Raw genomic sequence first — 20,041 nt, 5'->3', positions numbered from 1 at the left:
ACGGTGATGAATGGTTATTTTGCGAATGCTATGGAACATAAGTATATTTAGTGTAATCGTATTATTCACATCAGTAAAAATAACAGGATAGTCACTAACGGTATACGAATATATATGAGATATAAAGATATATCTATAAACTTATAGTGATAAACGTAATTCAGTACTATGATTAATAATAGAGTATTTTGATTAACATCCAATACAACACACGTATTGTAATTATATAAATACATAAATAGATAAAGTAATTAGAAAAACGTACCTTTGCCCCAAGCAGTGATAGCTACATGAAATATTTTATGATATCCTCTACAAATAATCCGTTTGTTTCCGTCTTCATCTTTCACAACATATCAAACAGATATAGAACAGATATAAATTCGCTTATGCACATAAGTGCCTATATATGTACTTGTACTACATAGTACTACAATGATTTTTCAATATTATTCGTTGGCGATTATTAGATATCGTAAAACCCTTATTTAAAAAGCACTTATGAAAAGAATGTTTTCAACATTTTTATCATGGTCATTCGTTGTACGCTAGATACTAATAAATTTGGTTCAAAACATGTTCTTTTTACGTGGCCGCCAATGTCTAATAAATTGTGCATCACGTTCGATCTAACGCTATGTACATATATATTTACAATGTACATAGCATACAAGTACGTATAAGCACTTATGTAAGCTGCTTATATTAAATATTATAAATACCTAAACGGAATATTCTCCGTACGAATTGATATACAAGTGTGATTAATAAGGAGTTGTAACTGATTGCAATTGCTATTATGATACCATAGGCGTTCATTCCAAAAAGAATGAAGGAAACATTATTGCTTTCGTCTAATTTGATGAGAGGACAGGATTTTGGACAGTCAACGCAACTACATGCCGATAAACCCTATCAAAAAAGAACACAAATATAAATCATCTTTTATAGTTATAGTAACAGTTTATGTACTCATTAAAACATAGACATATGTATGTATTTAATTATATGTGTTTTGGTCTACTCTTTGTATGTGTATTCAATGTGTATCATTTGATACACCTGTGAATCACAATATGAATCATTTCAATGTGTATTCGTCTTTGGACTCACATCATACTGTTCGTCACATGCCTTCGTAGCTTCATTCCAATATGGCTTATCCGTGATAAAAGTCATTCGAAAGGCTATAAAACCATTTGCAACCGGATCACCTTGAAACTCGTACTATCTACAATTATACTTTTTTGAAATTTTGATATAAGTATGTAAATAGATAACTTACGTAAATTTACGTAAATATCTATTGTTTCATATAAAGTTACGGTAGGATGGTTTACATGTTATAATTGCTTACAATTTTGCATTGCATTTACTAGCACCGTAAACTCCACAAGTGAGATCCATAGCTAAATTTCCAGATGCTGGATACGCGACATTCTTACAGGAATCACAGGTATCGTTCATGTATTTTTCATCAATATAAACCTAAAACGATTGAAAATGGATATAATTTATTTATTCATGCGAAAGATTGAAGAATAAATAGAATAGATTTTTCGAGAGACATTAAATTTTTTACATTTAACGAATTTGTTATGTCATAGAATGATATTAAAGCGCGTCAGATTCACTCACTTCCAATTCTTCGACGTATTCTTTGCCTTCTGAAGTTTTATTTGTTTTCGTGACATTGAGAAATCTACTTTGTTCAGGACTACAACTTAAATCGCATAGTAACTTATATACATTTTTTATACAAGTTGGACATCGGCCAAAGATGGTTTCGGCCATAAACAGCTGTGTAACCAACGTTTCAATATTATCAGAGTCGCAACATAATTCTGGTTCATTCGAACCTAAAACATTTACACGTAACTACATATTTAAATATATATATATATGTACAAGACCTGATACATGAGAAACGAATAAGCAATAAGTAAAGATACAAGTAATGTTCAAAGTAAAAATGAAAATGAAAATGAAAATGAAACTGAAAATGAAAATGAAAATGAAAATGAAAATGAAAATGAAAATGAAAATGAAAATGAAAATGAAAATGAAAATGAAAGTGAAAATGAAAATGAAAATGAAAATGAAAATGAAATTAATACCTATATTTTCGAAATATTGTGGACATTTTCCACGAAGTTCTGAGGCTGATGTGTTATTGATTGGTTTTGCAGTATTATTTGCCGCACACGCAAGCTGCAAATTTTTCCGGGTACCACACTTTCCGTACCATACACAGTGGTATTTATCTGTGCATTGCGTCAATTGTAACATATAACAGAATAGTAGTAAAACAAATATTCTGTTTCGACTCATATTGCGAATAATTCAAAACTCAAGCGTGAATTTCGGATTTCACCCGTAGATTATGTTAACTTCATAGAGTTTGGTTCTTTTCTTCCTCGATACCTCTTAACTTCCTTCCTTCACAATCACTACCAACAAATGATTTGATAACTATTTTATTATTAATGTCACCTATGAATCGTTTGTTTTGTTACTCAATCGAAGAATCAGTCTGGAATACCTTAAACTAATACTGACTTTTCGTCTTCATATCGAATTTATCGAACATCTTATCGTGTGATTGAATATATTAATAAAGGAGCTGTTAGAAAGAGATGAACATTTACAATGAAATTAAACTTCTCGTAAGCAGTAATGGAAATATAAAAACTTATCGGAGCAGAGTACATCGTAGATTAATATCGATATACTCAATAAATCATTGATCGTGCAGGGCCGGTTTAGAGTTTTACAGGCCTGGAACGTTTGGAGAATGACTTAACGGTGATTCTTCATACAAAAATGAGAAAGGGAGAGGCGTGTTGAAATGAAATAAATTTCCATAAATATAAAATAAGACTTATTTTGCAATAAATCATATTGAAATATTTTTATAAAATCCAGTTTCTTTTGTAATTGTTTCATTTTTACAAAAGTTTTTAAAAGAATAATATAAGTAACATAAATATATTGTATATACAGCGTTTGGTCGAATAATTCCTTATGAAGAAACAAGAAGAAACTATAGAGTAAAATATTTTCATATAACGCTCCGTTTCAGAGAAAATCAAAATTGAAAATTTATCAAGTATATATACTTGATAGAAGAGAGAAGAAACTATATAAAATAGCTTATTAATAAAATTTAAAACTTATAAAACAAGCTACCGTTACAAAACTTTTTTCAAAGCATTTTCAAATTTTTGTTCCAACTTAGACAATTATTTTCAGGGACTTAAAAAATGGGAATTCCCCGTGAAGACACTTAATCCGTACCTGGCCTCAGTGTCAAGTTGTGCACACCTGCGTTCTATCTAGTTTTAATTGGAGATAATAATACACCTGTGTTATGTACTTTGTCGCAGTTACCGAATCATTCCTACTCTACAATATTATTTTTAAATTTTACTCTTGTATATATGTATATATAATAAAATCAGATAGAATTGTAATAAAAGAAAGAGTAATATGTAAGAACGATGAATGGAGTAGAAAAGGAGGTAGAAAAGATACGCATCTTTGATACTGAATAATCATATTTTAATAACTTAATGATTGTACAAATGGATCATTCTTGAACATTTCCGTGTAACCGAGGAACAGTAACAATAAATACAGGAATTATCATAATTATATAATGTTCATTACTAATGTATAATTACACAAAACATAAACAACATGTTTGCACTGCCTTTGCGTATTTATACGTAAGGTACAAGGTTTCTCAATTTCTGATTCATCACACAAGTGTGCATATGTATTAATGACAGGGAAATAATATACGTAGAAAGATTCGTTATATCGTCATTGTATTCTATACTTGTTTTATTTTAACACGACCGGCCCACCCTGTTCCAATTTGTTTTGTATTCATATTAATATTCATATTCATATTCGTATTCATATTCATATTCATATTCATATTCATATTCATATTCATATTCATATTCATATTTATATTTATATTCATATTCATATTCATATTCATATTCATATTCATATTCATATTCATATTCATATTCATATTCATATTCATATTAATGTTCATGTTCATATTGATGTTCATGTTCATGTTCATATTCGTATTCATATTCATATTCACATTTATATTCGTATTCCTATTCATATTTGTATCTCTTATATTTCCGTTTATATAATTATACAATAATAATACTATCGATCTCTCTCATTTCAAATATTCGGATTCACATCCATTCAAAGGCTGATGTCCGTTTATTTTTTGCTTCCCACTTCCTTCTTCTCTCATTTTTCCAACTTTCTTCTCTCATTCCTCCATATACATACACACATACATACAATCAAACGTACACACATCACGGAACCACGTTTACCGTCTTCACTCTTATTCATTCACTCACTCATTTACTTACTTTTCCCCTTTTTCTCGCATCCTGTCTCTTCTCCCTCATTTTTGTTTTCTCCTTTCACTCTGTATACTCAGTGCCCGTAACAATATCGAAATTGTCGTCGTCACAATTTAAGTACATTATGTTCAACGGTATCGATAAAGTTTATTTCAATAAAATTTCTGGATAATGTCAATAATATAGTATAATAGATGATAAGTACTTGACGATTCACTTCGATTGGGGCGAAAAATATGAAACTTGTTACTAGGCCAACTATGTACCAAGATACGTCTCCGAGCTACAGTGTTGCGACCATTTGCCATTTTTCTCATTGCCTGCGTTGCGTGTTTATTCAATCTTCAGGAACTTTACGATACTCCTAACATTTTTAGGATCCGTTATCGCGCACCAACGGCCTAATTTCTCACAAGCTAAACACACAAAATACTTTGATCTTAATTATTTTTTCGCTTTATCGCTCTTCAAATTTCCGATTTCTTCTCATTCTTATTATTAACAATATTATCGATACTTTTCTTTATTAATACTGTTAACGTGATTATAATAATTATAATTCTCATTTTTCGTTGTACCAGTTTTCCTTCTTTTGAAACAGAAAAAATAATTAATCTAAGATTTCCATTGATTGTCATATAAATATGAATGTATGTATGTAGGCGTAATACGATCTACTGAATGGAATATTAAACACTTATTAAAAACCTTATCACTAGGTTTTTATGTTTGATGGATAAAGTATTTCATATATAACAAACCGATTTAATACTCTGAAAAATTACGAGAAAGTAATATTTATTATTGGACCAATTACTCCTATCACGATTCTAACTCATTCTGTATCGATGTTAATTCCAAATGAATTACAATTTAAAGAAGGAATCTCATTGTGTAGGATAAACAGGATGTCATGCAGATCGAGAAAAAAGGAAATACCAACTTTTGTTCGGAAACGTATCTCGGTAAAATTTATATAATAAAATTTGTGTGTTGTTACATATTTTAATATGTTGTGTGTATGTAGTAGTAGTAGCAGCAGTAGCAGCAGTAGTAGCAGCAATTGCAGTAGTAGCGGTAGTAGTAGTAGCAGTAGTAATAGCAGAAGCAGCAGTAGTAGTAATAGTAATAGTAGTAATAGGATTAGTAATAGTAGTAGTAGTAAGAGGAAGGGGAGAGGTGGGTGTGGTAATAGAAGTAGTAGTAGGAGTAGCAACAGTAGTAGCAGCAGTAATAGTAGTAGTAGTAGTAATAGTAGTATAGTGTAGCAGTGTGATAGTGTAATAATGTAACAGTAGTAGTAGTGGTAGTAGTAGTAGTAGTGGTAGTAGTAACAGTAGTGGTAGTAGGAGAAGAAGGAGGAGGGGGAGGAGGATATAGTGGTAGTAGTAGTAGTAGTAGTAGTAGTAGTAGTAGTAGTAGTAGTAGTAGTAGTAGTAGTAGTAGTAGTAGTAATAGTAGTAGTAGTAGTATTAGTAGTAGTAGTAGACAATGCAATAACTCGAGCAACGGAAAATCTGTAAATCTTAAATCCGCACGCATTATATCTATAATAATCGTTAAGTAGATATTTTGTTATTTCTTCTCCATCGTGAAATATTAATCAATAACTTATTATGTACGTACGTATTGTGTGTATATGCGCACGTGTGCGATTATGCGATTACTATGTAAGTGTGTGCATATGTTGCAAAGTGTGCACGTATGTATGGATGTTGAATGAGAAAAAAAAGAGCACGTGGTTTTATAGCATAATGATAATTATAGAAAGTGTAAAGAATTTTATCGTACAGCTACGATCAAGCTTTCAAATTCTATAAATCGGTGTAAAATGTACATCTATCGCTTTTCTGTGATTTCAGTTTGTAGTCTTATTTTATTTTTGGTTGGTTGACAATTTTTCATTTTTTCAAATTATTTCTCATTTTCTTTCTTTCTCTTCATTTTCTTTCCTTTCTTGCTACTCTTCTTCTACTCCTTTTTATTTGTTTCCTATAATTTGTCGTATTTGGTCTTATTTGGTTTATTCTTTCATTATATACAATATTCAACAGTATACAATGCTCATTCGATACGTTTTTTTATTGCCCGCGTGTGTCATTTTTCTACATGTTCCAAGTGAACATACGCAAACTTCAAGCGGAAGCGGAGCGTAAAAGACGATTTTCAACCATGATCTTTCAAAGATACTTGACATGGATTTTCAAGTTTCGGTAATAATATGCAGATGTATTCGTATATTCATACCCTCCCCCCCCCCAGAATATTACATTTCTTCCATTAACTTTTATACATTTTAATCGTTTCTCTGTAAAATCCCTCGAAATAGAGTGAAAGCTAACATGAAATACCTTTCAAAATATTTTTTGACTGAAACTCATAGCCGAACTTTAATGTCTCTATTTGTGTACTGAGTTAAATACTAGCATTTTAATTTCGAGCCGCTGATATAGAAAGATGTTTAAATAAATTTATAACTTAAACTTCAACAAGTTCTTTGATACAAGTTGTTTTTGTAAAAATATTCACGAAACGCGATAAAACAAGCAGGATGCATTACCGACACACGCACACACACACTGACATACTTTTTAGTAAACATGATCAACAGCGTGGTGACCTATCATTTGTAATGTAATTCTACGAATTTACAGAATCTGATAAATGTATTAATAGTATGTGTGATTTTTGCTTTTCGTAAAGATAATTATCGAATAAATTTGTTAATACAAATGCGTGCGAGGAGGATTTAAAACAAAGTCCAAGCTTTTTCATTGTACATAATTGCTGCACGATAAACATATCCGTGTATGCAACAAGATAGTGAAACTAATGATGGAATAGTTGCCGATCAAATAGAACGACCAGTTGATTGATCGAATTTAAATTTCTTATGTGCTCTTTTCTCATTCTTTTTTAAATGAATGTCGCGCGAAGTATATCTCGCTACATTTTTGTTTCGTTTCTTCAGTATATCCAGTTTGTTAGATCAAGTATACTGGATGATCGGAAATTGGAAATTTCTTACACAAGGGATTCATATTTAAATCGGTAGTGTCGAACATGAAAAAGATTAATTGGAGGACACGACTAACGAATATGCTGGCATTTTGACGAAGAAAAGAAATACAAGAATAATTTGTTCGACATATGGGCTGTTGTTGGTTGATATGTGCTTCAAATTCACATTTCGTAACGCATCGAACTATTTACTGTTATTCATGAAATTAGTGCGAAATGAAACAAAATGAAGTGGAAACGAAACACGAATTGAAACGAAGTGAAATGAAATGAAATAAAATAAACCTTACGTTAAATTTTTCGTTTCATTATTTGTTTCGACAAGAAATTAGCATAATAAATCTAATAGTTATCTTGTCCGACACAAACGATTTATACCATTGATGGTATCCCTATGAAATGTTTAAAAGAAAATATATCGTATTTTGATTATGCATCCATATATGCGTGTCATTCATATAGATAATATGTGTACACGTACATGTATATATAGGATGATTCCAAGTAGTGTTCAAAAATTTAGGGATATATTTTAATTGCCCAATGTATTACTTTACCTCTATCGTTATCGATTTATACTATTTCACGGCAACTCCTTTTTTCTTTTCAAAATAAAAAAAAAAAAACATAGAAGAAAAGTATAGGATCTATCAGTGAGTGCATAAACGTAAGTAAGTTCTTACTTATGTATATACGATTCACTTCGTTTGATATAGATATCCTTAGATTTATGAACAACCATTTACTCCCATCCTGTATACATATATTTTATTTATATACACACACCCACGAGCGCACATACGTTCACGCACGCACATACGTATATATATATGTATATATATGTATATACAGTGACGTGCAAAAATGGTGTGCGGCCACCCTGTAAAACAAAACAAAAATTTTTTTAATTGGACCAAATTGGACTTGTACCTTTTTGAAAAGTTAGAAGGCTTAGTTTACTAAATGACGTGTAAACAAAATTTTGACAAAATTGCAATTGATCGGAAATGAGAAAAAAATAGTAAAAATTGTTCTTTTATAACCCTTTTTTTATCTAAGTCTGTAATGGAAATTTGAAAAGTATGTTTTGCACATTTATGTCAGTTATAAAAAATTTGATCGAAATTGGTTAACGTTCCTATAAGCTAGGAACGATTAAAAATGGTGAAAATCGCAGTTTTCCACGAATTTCGGCCTATAACCGTAATGAATCTAAAGATTCTTACGTTTTTCGATGCCTGTCACTTATTTCTGCATCAACTGAATTCGATGAAATTTTTAACATATATAGTATAAGTGACATAAATTTATAAGAAATAGTGTTTAGAGTTTCATTGCTTAGTGAAATAAAAAAATTGTAAAAAGTGATCTTTACTATTTTCTTCGTGATTCCATTGTAAATTTTTCAAAATATTTTTTACACATCATGTAATAAGCTAATTCTACTAACTTCTCAAGAAAAGTCAAATCGTTTGAACTAATTTTAAAGAAGTTATTCTGTTCTAAATGATGACTGAATATTTTTGCACGCCACTGTATACGCGTATATGTACAGGGTGATTTTTTCGCTAGCCGACTCAAAAGCAGCGTCGCTAATCACTCTATGGATCATTTACTCTCATTTTCATTTTACATATATACAACACATAGCCATCTCTGCACTAACACAGTGCCGATATTGACTTTTAGTGATGAATGTGACAGATCACATATACCGACACGGCGTTATCACTGCGGTGAAGCAACGTTTCCTTCGAGTTAACTAGCAAGAGAATTACTCTGAATATATATATATACACATACATATATATATATATATGTAGATATAGATATACTTTCTGTTTTCTAATTTACAAGTATTTATCCCTCGATATCATGTTAACTTATATTAGTATTCAATAACAGGGCGTTACGCGTCAAATATCGTTACTTTTTGTGATATTTATATATCGATGTTTCGACGGTATTCCACGCAGACACTTGTTTCACTGATTGCGAACTGTATTATATTAGTGGTACATTTAAGTTTAAACGCATATATATTACCGTAATAATTTTCTTTAATGGTATCAATCCGATACCATTCCGCGTATCGTTACGCTCTTTGTCATTCACTAAGCTAATAACCTGCAAACCTGCAAACCTACAAATCCAGAAATCAACAAATTCACAAATTCATCCTTATAGTTTTAGCGTCGAATATCCTAATTTAGTTTAAATAGCATTAAAAATAAAGTTTAAGTAACATTAAAAATAAAATTCCCTATAACGAAAGAATGACAATATTGATCGCGTCAATATTACATTATATACAGAGTTTATTACGTTGTATCGCATTGCCGTCCACGCAGAAAAAAACATGAAAATAGTTACATTTACATTGGTTAAAATAGTTACGTTTAACCTAAAAGTGGTTAAAAATTAATCCTTAATTTTCACCCAAATATTTTAAAGAAGAATTACTTCATTGTACGATGCAGTAGTAGTACAAGCATGCAGTAGTAGTAGCAGCACCAGCAACAGCACCAGCAACAGCAACAGAAGAGCCAGCAGCAACAATAATTGCAGAAGTAGTGTGGTAGCAACGGCAGCAGTAGCAGCAGTAGTAATAAGAGTAAGTGGTAGTAGTTGTAATAGTAGTAACAATGATACTAGCAGTAGCAGTAATAGTAGTAATAATAGATAAAGAGAGAGAGAGAGTGTCTTGCGGTATTCGTTAAAATCGTTTACTGCCTGTTAATATTGTTGGTTGAATAACGTATATCTATGCAGTCTACATATATGCGTGCGTGCGTGTATGCGTGTGTGCGCGCACAAGTATATATGTATGTACTTACTTATTTACGTATGTACATGTCAGTGTATGCGTGATATTTGTATTTTTTAATACAATTAATGTTTGATTTTGATTACAATATGATGGTAGCAGCGAATAGCAATATCGCGTCTTTATTCGATAATAGGTGAAAGATTGAAAGATAGTTGACAAAAGAACGGAGAAAAGAGTCCAAGTACGATTTCCGCTGGAATTGTTACCAGTTGCGCATAAGACACGTACCGAAACATTCGCCGTTTGTTTCGTGGGAAAGCTTGTTTCCCATTAAAAGCAAAGTTCTCTCCCTTCTTTAAGATTCTCTCCTGTCAAACAATTGAATATCGTTCGTTGTACAGAGGAGTAGCACCAACGACGTTTTATAACGCGTAGCGCGTTTGGAAGACGAAACGAGAAGAAGGAGATGTGCAGGAGGGAAACGCGTAGTGTGAAAGTTTAATTAAGTATTCCGCGTGGGCGGCAAGCGAGCGCTAGTTTTTACAGTTTACACGGTAATTGAGTAGTTATTTGGTTTATTCTGTTGCACGGTTTTTAAACTTAACTCGATGGTTCGTCAATCAGTTAACATCTATTTAATTTAAACGTGGTTATTACAGTTAGATTGTTGAGCACAATTATTGATTTCTATCAGAGACTTTCGGGAGGCGCTATGAGATGAGCTTATATCCCCAAACTCGCTGGCCGACTTACCCTTACGTGGCAACGTCGTAGACTCTCCTAGCGAGGGTAATTCCCGTGGTTTCCAAATCGGCGAACCTTCAACAGGTAATATTCAATACAGATATATAATAATATATACATAAAATAGTATACACATGTATACAAGTACAATATAATAGACCATATAACGTAATGAGAGACCTCTCGTTTAAGATAAGAATGCTTATTCGATTGAATATGAACTTCTTACCAAGTTCCTTGACTGCGATCGGCTGATAATTTTCCGGCTGATGAGAAGATTGGATCAGTCTCGCCTGACTACCCGTACTTCCTGCTGAAATTGTTGAAGTGGTGCTCAAAGTCAAATGATTCGGTGTGCGGCCCAAATTCGCCTTCTTCTCACCTAAAAAAGCTTGCGAATCTTCTTCTCCTTCGGATTTTGTTCCTGAATCCATCTCGACTTTCACCTCTCCTGTGCGTTAAAAATAACGTTCCTCAGAATCCTCCATTCACGTAAGAAAAAATTAATTATATTCGTGTCATAACAAACAAATCTCACCGGATGTATCGCTGATAGTCTTGCTTCGGGAGCGAAATGTTGTTTGCTGTTGATTGATTGCGCCTGCTGGCTCCTCGGTATCTTTATCTTCGGAGCTTTCATGCTCTACCGTTTGCTTTGATTGGCTATATTTTCGTTTTACGTTATGGGAAGTTGGCAATATTTGCGGTTTAACCGTTTTTTTCGATAGCGTACCGGTAGTTACGGCGCTACTGTTACTGCCATTTTGTCCCTGGCTTGCCGACTGTTTCTCAAACTTTTCAACATGTCCAGTTGACATTCGTGGTGAAATAGTAATCGGTGGTTGGCTCAAGTTCTGTTTCGTCGATGGTATACTCATATTTCGAACCGATTCTCGAATAATTTGACGTATCGTCCTCAAAAATGCATTTCTGAATTCTGTTGTGCTAAGGAAATACATAAAGGTAATATATGTATAAATGTTACACATATTATGTACAATTTCGATTCTAATCGCTCTAGAAATCGTTAGCTGGTAGGGTATACAAAAATCGGCTTTACCCAACCAATGTCAGCATTACATACCGTCGCCTAAAAAATACTCGAATTCCGAACATGGACCAATATGATACGAGTAAAATTGACAATGCCCACCATTTGATGGGCAGTTTGATGGGATTATTATCTTTTTGCGAACTTTGCTAGGTTTGAAATAAAATATGTGGATATTAATAAATCCATGTGGGCAGCGTCGCGCTAAGTTGTTTTTGTGTTAATCTTATTAACACAATTAATAGTTCGTCGTTCGCTATTCAATTGTTTCTTCGGACTTCACCAGTCAGCAGTGTATAATACTGACATTCCTCGGGCAAGGCCGATTACGCACACCCTGCTAACTGCGCCCGTAACGTAATATGAAAATGTTTGTTAAGTAGTATAGCATATGATACATCACGCGTATATACAATAAAAAGTATATACCATACTTTTATATATACATACATATATAAAATGTACCTGACAATGATGTGTAGCGACAAATTAATGCAGGTAAATTTGTCGGATGATGCGGTGGTTCAGGGCAAAGCGTGTATGTTTTAAAACTTTTAATTCAAGAAGAAATACCGTTAGACGATACCTGTTAGAAAGCACGTATACTTTCTCCGATCTTCTCTGTAATTGACTTCTTAAGTGGATCAATTCCCACAGGAAATGAGATTCCATATCTTTGGCGGAACTAGCTCTAACTTGTACTTCCGTTACAGGAATTAATACTTGATAACGAATTATTTCTACCTCACTGGAATTCGCTTTAGTGGATACCCCCTGATCAAAATATCATTAAATTTATGATATGTGTCCAGATATATATATTGTATATAAGTATACATATAAATAAATTTTTATGTTATTTTTAAGATGAAAGAAGAAAATAAAGAAATTACCATAAGCTTCTTCTTTTGTCTCAACCTTTCTTTACACAAGAATACGACAGCAGACTTAAACACAAAACACATTGCGTGCAGTTCCAGTCCTTTCTTGATTTTACCAAGAAAGTCGGAAATATTAAGCCATTCGACCCCTCCATAATATAAAAGATCTCCTGGACTTAAGTCGATCGGCTGGCGAGATAGCATCATTGCAAGATACGCATAAAATGCAAAATATAGAATATAAAATCTGGAAGTGGAATGCCTTTGAAAGTTTATTATATTTTATTTACCTGTTTGCAAGACTTTTGATGTTGCCTGAACAAGTGATCAAAGATAGCTCCGTATTCTTCGTGAATCCTTTGCATTTCATTGATGTGTTCTGCTACTTTCTCCATTCCTTTTAAGGCTTCTGTACTCGTGATAAACAATTAATATTAATTTAACAAGTTTTTGTATATATTTATATAGAGACAAATATTTATAATAATTGTCTCGTTTACCGATCAAGTGCTGGTGCTCTTCACTTCGTTCGTCAGTTAGGTTTCGAAGCTGTTGTAACAACAACGGATATTTCAGTATTCGTTGAATAGGTTTTATCAAGTATGATTCTAAAGTCGACGAGTGTTGCTGCCTTGGATTGCGCGCTTGCAGGAACTCTTGTAAAGCTTGGTTTCCTTCATCTAATAAAAGAAAATAAAGAAAAGTTCATTTAAAGCATTTTTTTCTTCATTTTCTTAATAGAGTATAGATAGATCTTAATAAAGAAGAAAATCGGAATTTTACTCACTTGGATGTAAAACCTTTTGTGCTTTTGAGTGGCTAGCACAAAACGAACTGTACAACTTGAAATGATTTACGTAATATAAGAAGGCACTTCCAATAGAAAACAGGACACCCTTTGAAAAAAATATAGATAATTCGCACATTGTACAATACAAATACATATAAATCTTTTACTTCGTACTTCTTTTACGTTATTGTTCATACGTATGTATATATGTATACTTGTACGTATGTATGGTAAAGAGGAATACACGTATACCCATACATACAAATATTTGATAAAATAAATACAATAGATAGCAAAGGTATAACTTTCTTATTGCAGATCATCAATATTGCATACCTTAAATTGACTAGGATGGTCGAAATTATTGAAATCAGCTTCCATCTCGATCGCATGATCAAGATTTTGTAAAAATTGTCGTTGAAATGTAACAATCTCTTGTATGTTCCCAAACAATGCGTTTATCTCTGCATTCGATAAGAATGTTTCGCGTTTAAGGGGTTCTAAGTAGTTCTCCAGCAAATTATTTAAGTTCTGAAAAAGTATTTCATTTGTTCATGTAATGTAATACCTATTTTAGTTATAAATATTTTACGCGACAATATATGTATATTATATATACGTATGTATCATATGTTTACACAATGTAGAGTGCAAATCTCCTAAGATTGAGATTGAGATTCGATTTTAACCCTACTGCATTTTTCTGGTCATTTTCGAGTCGATTGTATTTTTCTAATGTTACAAAATACCTCAAGTTTCGAAAAATATGACTAAATTTTTATTAGCATGCATGATTCTTTGCTTGAATTTTATGCGAAACATTTTCATAGATCTTGTTATTTGTCAACGAGGGAACGTGGGAACGAGATTGAAATATAAAAGTTTGAGGATCGCAGCAAAGTAAAGCGTCACATAAATACAATTTCACAATAAGTTGTGATCAAACGCACCTTCACATAAGTACGTTCAGTTTCAATTAATTCTAGAATAACTTTCTTCAATTTCTCAGCATCGCTTAATTGCCGACTCGGCGTCATAGCTTGAGAATGAGAACTAACAACACTTCCAGTGGGACTAGATTTTCTTGTTTCACCAGGTGATCGACAGATACCAGTTACTTGTTCGGCGGTTTTCAATAAGTTTTCTATTTCGAATGAATTTGTGCGAGATGTTTGTTTGCCATTTTCCATGTGAGCTGCTGACGTACACTCCTGTGCGATACTTTCTTTGCCTACATTCACCGACATACACATATGAGTATGCACAGATTATATATTTGTAATAATAATTTATTTGTTAATTTTATTTTATTAAATTATTAGATAAATACTGTATATTTTGTAACAATAATTCGACGCTTTATAGTATGGATAAAATTAACTAAAAATCTTTTTATTAAGAAAGGAAAGAATCACTATTATGCTACTGCTACTGCTACTACTACTACTACTACTACTAGTATTGTTACTACTGCTCTGCTACTGCTACCGCTACTACTACTGCTACTGCTACCGCTACTACTACTGCTACCGCTACCGCTACCGCCACCGCTACCACTTTCGCTACTACTACTGCTACTTCTACTGCTACTCTACTGCTACTGCTACTGCTACTGCTACGTTACCGTTATTGTACGAAAATGCATACAGTAGGAATAAAAATTAAAATAAAATAATCTTGTATATCCTAAATATTTTTTCTCAGAAAAGTTATTACAAGCAGAGAGAGGGGTAATAGAAGAAAGGGACTGAAGAAAATATGGAATAATGTTGAACAAAAAGTGGAAAATAAACTGTTCAAGTAGACGAAAATCCTTACTCCATCCGGGGGCTGGAACGATTAAACCGGAAATCATTTCTTCGCTTATAACCGGTGGATCAGAAGGTGGTGGCGGGCAAACCAAACTCTCGATTATGTCATCGGTGACTCTCATTATGCCTGTAAGATCTGGTGGTTCAGTTCGCGAAGATCTCATCATCATACATAGACCAACTTCTTCTTGCAACACACTTTCCAAGTACATCATGTCTAAATCGCTTACTATTGCACCGTTAATTACCATGATCTCGTCTCCTTTAATGATTCCTGAAAAATGTCAAAATAAAAAAGTATCACGATAGAAGTTTAATTTGAAGTCCGAAGGAACATGTGTAATTTTTAAAAAATGATTAAAAAAAAATAAGAATACATATTATCATTGTTAATTTTGAAAAATACACAAAAATTAAAATGCGCTGCATAATTTATAATGTTTAAAACATGATTTTATATTATTTATGTTATATATACGTAAACTATCTAGGGTTCAAGTGTAATAAGGACTTTCTCTGTCACGGACAGCACGACTTTCTTTGTTTCACAGACACAGTGACTTTCTTTGTTTTAGGGGCAGCCATTTTGAGAGACATTCATTTCCTAAACGGACGCATAGAGAGCAACATCAGAGATAGACAAGATCACAGAAGAAAGAATAATTATTTAAATCATTGAAGATTGACGGAGAAAGATCGATAGCTCAGGACGTTGAAAATCGATTCTCGATTTTCAGGTATTGCACAGAACTTGTTATTTATTGTTTACTGTTATCGATTGGTACTAATTGTTGTTTACTCCTGTACTTCATTTAAGTATTTTCACAATAAACTCGATTTTCAGACTTCAAAATCGATCACCTGAATTACCCCGAGGTTTACGACATTACATATATATATATTATTTAATAATATATATATATTATTTTATATCATTTATATATCATATAAATATGTACATTATGCATGCCTTGCTTCGTTAAAGAATATAAATCTGTATTTGCTCAGTTAATGGGGAGTACAATACAAAAAATCAATGTTTTTCAATGTCACTCTCTACAAGATATTCTGCAGATGCAGACAAAAAAAAATCTGATTAAGGTCACCCGACTTTGTGTTTCCACATGTATCTCACCTTCATTCTTAAATTAGATCAAAGAGGGATGGAAAGAGAATCTTGAGCTTGCCTGACTGATCTCCTATTTATATTACATCAAGCAGTTTTATGGAAAACGATGCGAACGTGCAATTTTATCGAATTTTCCTCTGAAGAATGATATATTAAGTTCGAGTTTACGAGTATACGTGTTTATTATGCTAAACGAATAAAAATAAATAGTTGATTGATTTAATTTCCATATCGTTAATGTTTATACTAGTAGAAATCTTGATTTATAACAATTATAACATAACTCACAATGATAATCAGTTTGAAAAATGCGTGCATCGTTTTACTTACCATTTTGCATTGCGACGCTCTTATCTTCAACCCTGCTAACGTAACAACACAATTCATCCTGCCGATCAGAATTCTCAATTAATTCTGCCTCCACCGAAAAGCCCCACATTTGTTCAAGAGTATTCCTCTGTAGCTCTACTTGATATAAGATTTTTGCGCAAACTTCAACGATCTCATGAGTGTGCAACTGAAATATATGTATATTTACTTAGATATGCTATAAATATGTAATTACTTCATTTATTCTTCGTTTACAATAGCCTCGCAATTAGTAATTAATAATTAGTCATTATTATAAATCAGATAGTACTTTATTTCTAGTAACAATAAAACAAAGGGATAGCCTTTCATATAAATAAAAATGTTCGAAATCAAACTTCTCGATAGAGAATTTTGCAGTAAGAATATATATATTATATGTATAATAAATTACTAGAAAATGATTACGTCAGTTCAATTAGACCAAGGAAATATCGACAAATAAGTGAACGGTTTAATTCGTAACATATAACACGACATTAATACTTACATAAGTTTCTATCATGTCCGTTCTATGTGGTACAAAATAATTATGATCTTCCATGTCGCGTCGTTTTTTTACACGAACGAAATGTTCCATCGGATTAAGGTTTTTCCTGTTGCAAGCACTCGCAAGGAATTCCTCTACTGTCATAGCGTCACGCACAAAGACGGATACCAGCTGAAAATAGAAACGTAGATAAATGTGAAAGAAATTATCTTAATTTTGATGATGTCAATTGTACAAAGTTACCGTTACAATTTTATATTCTTTCTAACTATTTCAATTACGAACATTCATAGATAGATTGGTATACTTTTAAATATAATATCACAAACAATAATTAGGGTCGCTTACCTGATTTTCCGGTACATACACCTTCACGGTTTTCTCATCATCTCTAGACGATATTTGAAGGGATCTCCTACTCGATCCACTATTGGATCTCGATAGTAACGGTGGTCTTCTCTTGGTAGCTCCTCGTCCTGCTAGTAGATTATTCAGCAACGAAGGACTTCGTGCGCAAATAAAAGCATGAAACGACGATACGGTAAAGACTCCTAATTTGTTTAATGTTTGCTTCGTAGCACGAGATACGTGCGTCAATAAACTCTGCGGAGAAAATAAAAGATTTGAATCGAGGTGATTCTCGTATCGGAATTATCGGCTGCCCCTACTAATCTAGCGGAAACTGGCTCGTTGAAGTTTTACAAGATTCTATTTGCGGTTCACGGTGGTCGATACAAGTTTCCGATTCTCTATACGGTCTATAATGAGTATAAATTATGCACGTTAACGTAACACACAAGGATGTTTTACAGACTATTTGCGTATCATAGTCGAAAATTTCATTTAGTCATTACATTTATTAAAATTTTATTATGCTTAAATCAATATACAGATACAAACCTTTGGGTTTGGTAATTCGCCACTCTGTAAACTCGCCATATAGCATCTTAGTCGGAATTGCTCACAATGAAGTCGCTCCAAATTTTCTTCCCATTGAACAATTTGATTATTAATCTGCTGTTTTGTTTCTACATCGGATACAACAGACTGCTGAAGATCCGCCATGTGTTTTAGTTTATGATCCTAAAAAAAAGACGATAGAGACGTTTAAACGATTTTCCCCAACTCTTCCGCTTGATAGTCAGAAGGAACATAAATTAAAGCAAAGTAATACATAGCTATATCCGGTCCGCTTACCGATTCTATCGCTTTCTCTAAGCGAAATATTTCTTCTTGCAATAAATGAAGGGTTCCGGTTTTACCACGATGACGTGCAAACGCAGCGGCACATGCTGAATGTATGCTGTTCACCCAGTTTTCGAGTTCCACTTGACATGGTGCCTAGTATATAAAAGTAAGAAAGGACTTACGATTGATAATCGAGCAATATATATCGATAGAAACTGTATTATCCAATGTATGACACGATAATTCGTAATGGTTTCGCAATACGCGCTTACCTGGAATAAATAAGCATCGCCGAATGCGGTGCTCAAGCAAAATATGTAATCCCGTTTTGGATGTTCCGGAATTGGTTGCATTATTGCACCATCGACTATAATCAAGTGTTTTGGTGCTGCCTCCATGGCTCTACTTTCTTGCGAATCACAAGGATAGAAGAGAAGGGTAGTTCCCTTTAAGCAAACCCAATAACCTTTCCAACCCCTCTTCCTCGCCAACTCGATTTGATGCTTCTTTCGTAACAGCCATTTTTTCACGCTTAAAAATCTGCAATTTGATATTTGTGTTAAATTTACGTTAGAAACTTAATGTATGTTTCTCTATTACAAAGCTCTTCTTTCCGCTTACCCAGCTTTTCGAACTGCTCCCGTGCAATTGAACGAAGCTGCAGCGGTACCAGTCTGTTTTCCTCGATATGGAGAATTTATGACACTTTCACCATCGTCGTCATCGCTAACGGCAGTAGTTAGCGACATTTTATCATCGTCTGACATCTACAACATTTACCAATATTACTATCTGATTTGTCCACTTTCTCCACTTCAATGAAAAGGAATGACAAGAAAGTATGTATATACATCGTTTTCAATCTCAAATGTACAATATTAAGTGGACGTTTTCTGAACTATATATATTTATAAACATAATTTTTATTACGATCGTAAGTGCAATCCAAGTAGGGTTGGCGTATAATCAAACGTAAACAATTTCTCAAACTGGAACAGAATAATCAGGATCTATGTGTGTGTGTATGTGTGTAGAAAAGACGATGAAAAGAGCAAGTGATAAAGAAAAAGAAGAAACAGCAAAAGGATGTGTAGAACATGTGACGAGCATAAGAACTGATGCTTCTCATGTAAGAATAAAAATGATATTATACACCAATTACGAATATTAACATATCAGAAATGTTGATACTTGTGCTATATACTTACTTTATATGTTCTACCGTTTTACGTATTAGCATATTTATTTAAATATAAAAAATGATCGTATACAACGATACATTGTGGAAAAAATGAGTAAAGATACGGTAAAAATACAGTAACTGCGGTGTATCAACGTCGGTATACATAGTTATTGATTCTCGTAACGATATATCGGTAAAGGTAACAGCA

General features: G+C 32.9%; 2 protein-coding genes and 1 long non-coding RNA gene across 12 annotated transcripts in view; 1 reads left to right on the top strand and 2 right to left on the bottom strand.

Annotated features, from left to right (window-relative positions):
- Positions 1–849: 849 nt before the first annotated feature.
- On the bottom strand, positions 850–1,426 carry LOC117212125. The gene is made up of 3 exons (XR_004488400.1): positions 1,358–1,426; positions 1,114–1,231; positions 850–912 (listed from the first exon to the last, which is right to left on the bottom strand). It is a non-coding gene; the product is annotated as an uncharacterized LOC117212125 (long non-coding RNA).
- A 3,990-nt stretch (positions 1,427–5,416) lies between these two features.
- Positions 5,417–10,113, top strand: LOC117212067 (uncharacterized protein DDB_G0271670-like). The gene is made up of 2 exons (XM_033456531.1): positions 5,417–5,531; positions 9,908–10,113. Exons 1-2 carry the CDS (start codon positions 5,417–5,419, stop codon positions 10,111–10,113), a joined length of 321 nt encoding a protein of 106 aa, XP_033312422.1.
- Positions 9,411–20,041, bottom strand: part of LOC117212086 — a 27,158-nt gene continuing 16,527 nt past the window's right edge. For 6 of the 10 annotated variants that reach the window (XM_033456565.1, XM_033456569.1, XM_033456570.1 and 3 more), the window contains 18 exons: positions 19,272–19,417; positions 18,923–19,190; positions 18,660–18,803; positions 18,363–18,545; positions 17,811–18,065; positions 17,463–17,633; positions 16,934–17,120; positions 15,482–15,748; positions 14,614–14,894; positions 14,000–14,194; positions 13,661–13,769; positions 13,374–13,553; positions 13,164–13,282; positions 12,886–13,062; positions 12,579–12,766; positions 11,480–11,886; positions 11,171–11,392; positions 10,838–11,016 (listed from right to left, as the gene is read on the bottom strand). In XM_033456565.1, coding sequence (XP_033312456.1) covers positions 10,838–11,016; positions 11,171–11,392; positions 11,480–11,886; positions 12,579–12,766; positions 12,886–13,062; positions 13,164–13,282; positions 13,374–13,553; positions 13,661–13,769; positions 14,000–14,194; positions 14,614–14,894; positions 15,482–15,748; positions 16,934–17,120; positions 17,463–17,633; positions 17,811–18,065; positions 18,363–18,545; positions 18,660–18,803; positions 18,923–19,190; positions 19,272–19,417 — 3,678 coding nt within the window. Of the gene's footprint in view, positions 11,017–11,170; positions 11,393–11,479; positions 11,887–12,578; positions 12,767–12,885; positions 13,063–13,163; positions 13,283–13,373; positions 13,554–13,660; positions 13,770–13,999; positions 14,195–14,613; positions 14,895–15,481; positions 15,749–16,933; positions 17,121–17,462; positions 17,634–17,810; positions 18,066–18,362; positions 18,546–18,659; positions 18,804–18,922; positions 19,191–19,271; positions 19,418–20,041 lie in introns of all 10 variants that reach the window. The other 4 variants (XM_033456571.1, XM_033456572.1, XM_033456567.1 and 1 more) reach the window with 4 other exon arrangements.

Source organism: Bombus bifarius, unplaced genomic scaffold (genome assembly GCF_011952205.1).
Source record: "Bombus bifarius isolate JDL3187 unplaced genomic scaffold, Bbif_JDL3187 scf7180000008274, whole genome shotgun sequence".
Classification (NCBI taxonomy): domain Eukaryota; kingdom Metazoa; phylum Arthropoda; class Insecta; order Hymenoptera; family Apidae; genus Bombus; species Bombus bifarius.
The sequence above is the reverse complement of the archived record's forward strand: the minus strand, read 5'-3'. Positions and strand labels throughout refer to the sequence as shown.